The following is a 9385-nucleotide window of genomic DNA, read 5'->3' on the forward strand; positions in this document are numbered from 1 at the left end:
GCACTGGAGCTGAAAACCAGCTTTATTATCTAGAAGGGGAAAAGCCTTGTGGGAACTATGAACATTATTTCAGATGAGCTGAAAAGGCATTTACAGTGAGAGAAGTCGTAGGTGCGGTGTGATCTGTGTCCCTCCCTCTGTGGATGGATGCTGGGACAGTGTGCATAGACACTGCCCCGCTATCTCACCTCAGTCCTCTGGGCCCTTTACACACGATTACAAAGTCACTCAAATGTAAGAGTAACAGGATTTCTTATTCGCAGGCAATGTCTCGGTTTCTTTTTAAACCGACAGTATTTTAATAAGGTCCTGTGGCGTAACAACGAGCTACATGTCCATGAGGTTTCTGGAGCACGTCAGCACCTCTGTGCACTTACCTATCTGGTTCCTGTTGTGAGAGTAGAATGCATTGACCACTGCCGCACCAATGATCCACCTGTCAAATAATAAATATCAAAGCAACAGGTCAATAATGAGAAACTGCTAGAAGAGTACATTTGGTGGGTGCGTGTCGGCAAGTGTGCCGTGAGTGTAACACACAGGTCAGAGTCTACAGGTTCTCGCAATCTCTTGTGTCCTTTCTGAGCCGTGGCCTGGAGATTCTGCAGACTGTTCTCAAAGTAACTCTCCTCACTGAAGTTCAGCTGAGAAAGACAGGAGGGCATTTAAGAAGAATTCTCTCACTCAAATGCACAAAACTGTCCATTTTTTAACCCATTTTTTAACCATGGCTGCCTGGTGAAATTAAAGAACTCATTTACAATCACGTCTAGTTCTAGCTCATGAAAAATTCAACTCAGAAAGGGAACTTTAAAAGTCAGAGTCTTTAGGGCTCACGTGAATATACTCCTCATCAAGTTTCTGGTTCTCCTCTTGCAAAATATAATCTGGGTAGCCGATTTGCTCTGAGATCGCCAAAGCCTGAAACACCAAACACACAGTGATTATCTCAGTAGATTCAGCAAACACATTAGTTCCCAAACACACTTGTCCTTTGGTACACTTGGTTTTTGGTACGGTCAGTGGTAGCTGTCCAATACAGGCAGCAGAGAAACACGTTCATGACAGATAAAACAATCCCTGAACGTCCATCCATTCGCTTCAGCTGAACACAGGGTGAGTCCTCCTTCTCCCAGAGGTGAGTGCTTTCTGCTACTGGGGCTCTGCTGTGGCAGTCCAGGTGAAGTTAGTTCTCTAGCACTTCCTGTGCCGTTCTGATTAGTGCATCCTCACCTTCTCTCTTGCCTTTGCGTTGGACTGGTCATCCATCCAGTTCAGCTCCTCTAGTGTTTCTACATAGGCTTCCCGAATCTTTCTAATCAATTCACCAACCTACACACACACACACACACACACACAATGAATTACTTTTCACACCATTCTGCAGTATGGAACCGTGGGCTGGTGTTGGCACTCCCCATGCGTTTGCTGTCTCCGGCGAAGGTCTCGCGCACATACAGAGCCCCAACTGCGTTCTCCATACTGCTCTGCACATATCGCACGCAGTCCCGCCAGCGTGCCTCCTCCACCGTTGTACCGTGCAAGACCTGCGCGCACACACACACACACACACACACACACACACCACCCCAAGTGGCTGGTCTAGGTGAACACACACATCAACACCATGCACTGGTCTACCTGTTTTGGGAAAGGTGTTTTTTTGTTGTTGTTTGTTTGTTTGTTTTTTAAACAAAGCTCTTGGGTCTTCTGAAGGTATTTGTGGATGATCTTTAGTGTGCAGGTTTTGATGATATGGGGGTTGAGGGACATAAGTGGTTCCACGTCTCTGCACAGTGTACTGAAACGGGTCCCGTGTCCTCTAGCTGGGCGTCCCGCATGCTGGACTGACCTTTCTGTAGTAGGCGCGCACGTCTTTGAAGCGGCGGCTCAGGGTGCCGACCCTGTCCATAACGAGCATCCAGACCAGGTAGTTCTGCACAGTTCTGCACGATGACACAGAACACAGCAAACACACTGACACATGGTACATGCCAGGCATTAATAACGTTTGAATCTAGTCCATAAGACTGAAAAAACCTGCGGTTATATCGAGACAGGACCCTGTCGAGCTGCTCCAGGTACGGCGTGCAGTAGACCACGATGGGCTCGTCTGCCTGCACCACCACAGAAACGCTCGCCATGATTTCCTGGATGTAGTGTGTCCAGTTAAATCCCTGCACACACAGAAAGATGCGTTACGTCTCCTCCCAGCTGACGCCTCTCCCGCAGTTCCTTGCTCCGCTTGATTGAACGTTACGGCACAAGACTCACATCAAGGCCAAAGGTCTCCTGCAGGTCACTCAAAGTCATCTTGTTGTAGAGGACAGTGATGTCACTACGCGCTTCGGCTGTCGACGTCGCCTAAGAACACACGGGAACGAAACATGGCACTCGGTTGAAGTACGCCTCACCTGACCGTTCTCCACGCAGCAGACGCCCTGATGCTACAGATGAGATCTACAGGGTTAAATCTCTAGGGCTGTTGAGACGAGTATGTCTTTAATTACACTGGCATTAGTCTGGCTGTGCAGGTCGTCCAGCTCTGGTGATTTTAACTCAGAATGCTCTGGAGGGCACTGCGGGTTGCAAAAGTTTCCCAGCCTTTTCAAATCTGATTGGTTTGACAAGTTGTTACTGAAAGCGGGTGGCGCGTTTGTTCTCTGTCAGGCTGACAGGCTCTTGGCGCTGCTATGGGATGCTAGGCTACTCACATTGGCGATATCCCTCTCAAGCGCCAGTACTTGCATCATTTCCTCCCACACACGCTCATCCTCCTGGGTCAAGTTCCTGTCCTCCCGTGCTATTATTGCCATGGAAACCATGAACTGCAGGTAGGCCTCACGCACCTACCCATATAGGTGAACATAGACAGGTGAACACATTCAGGTTGTTGATACCTGTATTTATAAAGTGGGCGGTAAACACAGAGAAAGTGTGATTTACCTTTTTGTAATTGCCATTGTTGAAGTAATAATCTCTGGAGGGCATTCCTAGTGATGGCTGGTCAATCTGTAAAAACAAGCAGGACAACTTTAAACACTATCAAATGAATCTTTAAGGCATAATCCACAACAGCGTGTTTTGGAAACATCCGATTCTGTGTGGAAAACTTTAATGTCAGAGTCTGTAAAGCCCTTTCGTATGATAATCATTGTAAACGCTTTGCAATATGGTTCTCTTACGTGAATGACATGATGACTGGAGTCGCGATCGTCAGGCCACACGAACATGTCCAGCAGCACCTTCCTGTTGTATCGCGTGTTCAGAGTGGCCAGGGTGTCCTCCAACCACAGCGGCTCCTCTGGCAGCAAATGCAGAAGAGGTCAGAGCCTCTGAGAACAAGAACAGCTCCCGTATCACGTGATGAAACGCTGCCTGCCTTTAACGCAACACTCTAATGAGATCAGCTTTGGTGAGAACAGTTAAGGGGACAGACTGCATCTTATACTGGTGTTTGCATTGAACATATTAACTGGGTCTTTCCCAAAAAACCCTTGAATATTCATTCAGCAAAAGTTGCTGTCTGTGCGCACACATATATGGCACTAATGAAGTTTAAGTTTTCATCGGCCATTACGTTTAATTCTAACTTCCTCACTCAGGGGTACAGGGTAGTAATTTGGGTCTCAGTGCTAATCAGAGACGCAAGAGTCTCTCATCTTTGACTTTTATGCCAGTCTGCTGCGGCTCGGGATCTGCAGCGCTCCAGCCCTTATCAGGTCTCTTGAGAACCAGCCTCACTGCCATTGTGTTTTTCCCATTTAGATAAGGCACTGCTGCCCTCCCTCCGTGACAGCAAATTGGGGTGCCCAGTATCTTCCTGTACCTGCTGTGCTGCTCCAGCCCTCTGACGCCACGGGCCAGTCCCCCATAGCGTCAATAAGCTTGAGCAGGGGCTGTGAGGTGCGCTGCTCGATCACACCTGCAGGGGGCAAAGCTGCAGCTTTACGCCAGTCATGAGACACACAGCAACAGCAACCGCCTGGTGTTGGACCTCTGCTGACAGACCTGGTCCCACCAGCCAGCATTTAAAACATGCAAGGCCATTGTGTGTGCTGCTTGGACTACATCAGTCCCCCACCTTTACCCGTGACCATCTCTACATTAACTATTCAGGAGCAAGGACACTAATGTTATTGCACACCGGTTAAGAGAAGTGCCAGGGGTCTCCCATGATGGCAGCTAGCTGATTTAGTTCAGTTTGGAAGCACAGTGTGGTAACTGCCCTGCTCAACCGGCTGCTAGTCTAGTAGTAGCAAGTCACCCCACTGCGCTGGACTCTGGACCTCCAGGTCCAGAGCTGAGCGTTTGATCGGGGTCGTGTAGGGACTCAAACTAGAAAGGACTGTGTCACTGAAAGGTGTTAAGGTCTTATCACTGACTAATATTCATGCTTGTGAAGGAAAATTGAAGCATCAATACAGAGACACTTGGGCATCACTTACTCTCATTCATACATGACCGGTACAGCACTTTGGCTTTCCTGAACGCGTCCCGGTCACATGTGCACTCAGTCTCCAGAACTCCTGCAGAACAGCAAAAACACAACGTACAGATCATCATTTAACCCACTACGTCTTTTAATCCAGCAGAACTCCTAGCCTGCCAACAACACCATGTGGAACGAGCCAAACGGAGGCTGTGGTGTGGTGTGTGTGTGTATGTGTGGGGTGTGGTGTGAAGGCTGTGGTTTGGTGTGGTGTGGTGTGGTGTGGTGTGTGTGTGTGTGTGTGTGTGTGCAGTGTCCCAACTTACCCTTGAGCACAATCTCCAGCTCATCCCGCAGAACGTTAAAGACGCTGTGGAGGGAGCTGCTCTCTGGGATCACATGCCTCTCCAGCCAGCCTCCGCAGGCGTGCTGGTAGAAGTTCTGGCACGGGTCCACTCTGGGATCCATGTTCTGCAGCAGCCTCGCCGCTGTGAGGACATCAGCCACGTACAGTTACGCCTGCCACCTCACTGCCGATCACACTTCACATCTTCATGAACAGAAAGCTGCCACACTTATGTACATGTGTACTCGGAATGTTTTAATGCTACTATATAAATTCTAAACTCAGGTTCTTACAACAGTGAAAATGAGTAACAGGATAGGCTCCCAAACCTCTGAAGACCACCTGGAATTGTTTTATGCTGTTCAGACCACGTCTAGGATATAAACCTTGCTGAACCACTGCTGTCTTAACCTTAAGAACGTGTGTGCAGCGTATTCAGTTGAGTATACCTGCAGTGACACAGTCTGGGGTCATGCAGATGTTGCTGTGGTTCCTGAAGCGATACTGGAGCCCTGTATTAAAAAAACAACAACCAAGTAGTTCCATTGCAAATGCAGTCTGATTTGTTATGGAACTCTCCACACAGAATCTGTAATGCGGTCCAAATAAAGTTTGCCTTTCTAGTGTCCTTCATGACATAACGGACCCAAAACTAGCTGACTGATGTGCAGACTGCAGTGCGCGTGCATTTCACTTTCACTGTAGCTGGAATCCGGACTGCCACCTTGTCCTGCACTTACAGCTGCCCTGACATAACCTAAAATAACCTCTAAAAGCCACAGATCAACTTTAAAGAGCCTGGCTGTACTGGTGCACGGCAGTCGGGCCACAGTCGGCCTAGACGGCGGCTGGGACACAGTTTCTGCATTGATCATCTGGAACTGGTTTGGTCAGCTGTGACATTGCTGCTGCCTGGAGCTTCTGATAACAGTGTATGGAGATGAAACATGGAGCAGTTACAGGAAGAGGGGGCACATAGCCTCACACGGCTAAATCACACAGCTGGGGTTTGAAAAGGGCTTTAGATAGCTTTTCGCTTTATTTATTTATTTACACCACCGACAGAGGCTTTGTCGTAGGAATGTAAACACTGTACCTTTTGACGTTCCCGTTGTGTGTGAGTATTCTGAAAATGACATGAGGAAAAGTCATTCTTTAAAAAACGATCCACTAAATGCAAGATTTATAGTTTCTCGTTAACTCACTAAATGTTACTGGGGAAAATTAAAACCACAGCTGTAATTATAAATCATCAATTACTCCAATTGCTTGGAGTTCCGTCTCAAAAAGCTATGAAAGAGCGCGTCTGCATGTCTGGAGAGCAAATATTTCAAATGCAACATTTTCACGTTGTGTACAAACATCAGGCGCGTGCTCCTTACCTTTGCGCGCGGAGGCGTACAGGACGATCATTCCCGCCAAAGCACAGCTCGTGAGCAGTAACATGATGGACAAACCAATCTCCACGAGGCTGCACCCGTGCCGTCTGGGTTTAGCTGTCTTCTCCATTATGTCCATCTGGCTCTCCGACTTCCCCATCGTGTAAAGTCTGTGAAGTGATGAAGCACGCCCAGTGACGGCAGAGTAGCCTGCATCACACACGACGCCAACTGCGAGGACGCGCGAGCGCTTCTGCAAGCGCAGTGCAGTGGAGTCGCGTGTTGAACGGGTGGGGAAGCAACCAAGCGTGAACTCTTGTATGGTACCTACTGTTCAGTGCAGCCTGGTCTCAACATGGAAAATACGCAGAATATAACTTGTTTGGAATAAGTGATCAGAAGCAGGACATGATAGCAGTGTTTCCTCAGAAACCTCCATCTAGGCTCCCTGACATGGAGGCCAACACAAGCCTTTTAGAGGTTTTAGGTTTTAACCTTTGTAGCTCTTGGTCTCAAGCGTTATCCTCTGTGCGTTTACTCTGCTCAACTCCGCTGGTTCTGAGGCACTCACTTTCATAGTTGGAGAGAGTGGGGTTTCCAACACTGCCGAGTCTCTGTGGAAGGCCCCCTGCCTCAGAACTACTGCACCTGCCCTTCCTGGGCTTCGGCTGACGTCACACTCCTAAGCACGCGTGACTGACGTTGCACTTCTTCATCCAGACAAATGTTACATTTGTTGGATACCATCTGCATCTTACACTACAAGACACCCTGCTGGGCCTCGTTTATAAAACCTTGCAGGAATTCCAGAGTGAAAATGTGCGCGTGCACAAATAACACATACAAATTCATGCACATCTGCATGTCGTTTCTTCTTTAGAATTGGCAAAATGTTTGTTGATATAAGATGTTTGCAACATTTTAAAATAAAATTGTATCGACAAGTTCCGATAATTTCTTTAACTATATCAACAAACATTTTTAAACGCTAAAGCAATTTTCCTAAAAACTTGAGTGGAAAAGTGACCAATACGTTAACAGTCTTCTTTAACACGTGCAGACACGGATGAACATCATATCCTGCCCTGTTATCATCCATAAAATCCATAAATGGTCAATGCAAATTATGAATACTTAAATATGGGGTGTCCCATTCATTATTGTTTGAGATGTTGGCGACAAAAGGCAACAAATAAGAGAAATTTTGCAGAACGTATTGTGGACGTTCTTGTGATGGAGATGGAGACGAGAAAAACATAGTTTGGTGTCGTCAGCAATAAACACAAACTTGAGTACCAGAAGGTAGCTGCACAGTTAGTAGTGTAGTCAGTAGTGTTCCACAAGCACACTGTTCCAAAGGTGAAAAAAGATCAGACTTAAAAGTAAAGAAGTGACTTGTTTTGTCAAGGCAGAGTGGAGTAATGCAGGCTCACTCCTAACAGACGATGGCACCTTTGTTCAAGTTCAAGTTTGGTTTATTCGTCACATACATAGTCAAACACAGTATAACACGCAGTGAAATGGTGGAGAGTGCTCTGTCCAAACTGAGGAAAGGAAACAGGGGTGCATAGAGAAAAATGTATATATGCAAGATAAATATATATTATCTGGCCATTTGAGATGGCCAGTGCTGCACTCCACAGTGGAGCATCATGGTACTGCCTCTCCTCTGTGTTCTATGTGTTACTAAATGGGATAAAGGAGGCTGTGATCACTGTGTGCCCTCCATTCCTCCAGACACCGGATGTATGGCGCATTAATTTTGCCACCCAGTACGGTGGGTATTGGTGCTTTAGGATGTCTTAGGCACCCCTGATCTATTAGTTACCTCCACGTACACATATGTGGAAATGTGTATGTGAGTACTTCAGCCAGACCAATGATACAATGAGTCACTTGCACTTTTCAAGATAACGAGAGCAACTGGATGTAACTGTATGCAACAAAAATGAAAAAGAAAACATTTAAACTAAGAACATAATTAACACAGAAACAAAATATACATTGTGTGATGCTTAATATGGACATCATGGGTATATGGAATAATTTGATCAAGTGATGGCTAATTGAATAGAATTTTAAAAACAAAACAATTTAATAAAAACCTCAAATCCAAATTTGTTTATATAGTGCTTTTTACAACAGATGTTCACAGATATTCTTTTAAGTTACATGTGATAGTATCCAAGCGCAGTTATTTCTGTTGCCACCAGTACTTGATGGTAAGTTATGTGCACTCCACCATGTTCATCGTATTGTACAGCAGACTGTCTCTTACCTTTTCTGTGATCAGGTGAATCCCAGAGACCCTCCGTTTCTCAAACACCCTTCTAGGTTCTCACCCAGAGCTGCTGTGGCAGAAAAGAAACAGCATGCAGACAGCTGGACGCCAGAGGGACAATCTGTTCCCATCTGGCTCTGAGGGACAGAGTCAAGAGAGAGAAGGTGGAGGGTAGGAGAGCAGGAGGGAGGGGAAGTGATAGGGGTAAACAGAGATGCTCGCTGAACCCCACTGAGATGGTGATGGTAACAATACAACATAAGTATGTCCACTAGAGGGCTTTAGTGAGGGGCTGCTGTCATCTGTGCAACACACATGTGAAAACTGATGTGTTCTGTCTGGATTGTTTGTCAAAATGCAGTTCAATATTGTAAATGGGCTGCTAGTAAAAAAAAAAAAGAATTCAGATGGATTTTGGAACACATTTTATTTTAACTCAGTTCACATTACAGTAGCTGATGTTCATTAACCCAGAGAACGAAGAGTGAGTTTATGCCGCTGATGGCTTTATTAACCTACAGGGCTGCGGGAGTCGATGTGCGGCAGAAGGCGTAGGTTAATCTGTATATAGGTTAATGTCTGCTGCCTCATAAACGCGGCTAAGAGACCAGGCAGGAGGACGGGCACAGCACTGCTGGAGAGGGTTGGCAGGAACTGACCTCAGCTCAGTGGAGATGTGAACTCCACCCCCACTGGTGTCACAGTGAAATGGCACTGTGCTGAGGCGCATTAGTAGCCTGATTAGCCACTGTAATTATCTGAGATTAGACAGCGCAGGAGACGCTGGAGCCTGGCGTGTCATAGTCCAGCTGTCAAAATTGCCCAGCACATCGTAACACGCCAGCGAGGATAAAGACATGGAGAAAACTATAGGGGAATATGGGTCAATACCTGCTAATTGCAATAGTCCATTAAAATCCATCTCAATAGGCTAATCTCTGTACAAT

The 9385-nt window shown here is 46.6% G+C and overlaps 1 protein-coding gene across 1 annotated transcript in view; it reads right to left on the reverse strand.

The window, feature by feature from the left end:
* Window positions 1-8587, reverse strand: part of mmel1 (membrane metalloendopeptidase like 1) — a 14379-nt gene extending 5792 nt beyond the window's left edge. Inside the window, exons 1-18 of the mRNA XM_081705792.1 lie at window positions 8436-8587; window positions 6161-6327; window positions 5875-5904; window positions 5228-5290; window positions 4759-4920; window positions 4449-4529; window positions 3830-3925; window positions 3186-3304; window positions 2947-3012; window positions 2715-2849; window positions 2275-2364; window positions 2041-2177; window positions 1853-1946; window positions 1413-1547; window positions 1234-1332; window positions 838-921; window positions 541-644; window positions 378-436 (exon numbers count right to left, since the gene is read on the reverse strand). Of these exons, the coding sequence (XP_081561918.1) occupies window positions 378-436; window positions 541-644; window positions 838-921; window positions 1234-1332; window positions 1413-1547; window positions 1853-1946; window positions 2041-2177; window positions 2275-2364; window positions 2715-2849; window positions 2947-3012; window positions 3186-3304; window positions 3830-3925; window positions 4449-4529; window positions 4759-4920; window positions 5228-5290; window positions 5875-5904; window positions 6161-6317 (1711 nt within the window). The 5' untranslated portion in view covers window positions 6318-6327; window positions 8436-8587. The remainder of the gene's footprint in view (window positions 1-377; window positions 437-540; window positions 645-837; window positions 922-1233; window positions 1333-1412; window positions 1548-1852; window positions 1947-2040; window positions 2178-2274; window positions 2365-2714; window positions 2850-2946; window positions 3013-3185; window positions 3305-3829; window positions 3926-4448; window positions 4530-4758; window positions 4921-5227; window positions 5291-5874; window positions 5905-6160; window positions 6328-8435) is intronic.
* Window positions 8588-9385: the final 798 nt, after the last annotated feature.

Source organism: Electrophorus electricus, chromosome 22 (assembly GCF_041902795.1).
Source record: "Electrophorus electricus isolate QZ-2024a chromosome 22, ASM4190279v1, whole genome shotgun sequence".
Lineage (NCBI taxonomy): Eukaryota > Metazoa > Chordata > Actinopteri > Gymnotiformes > Gymnotidae > Electrophorus > Electrophorus electricus.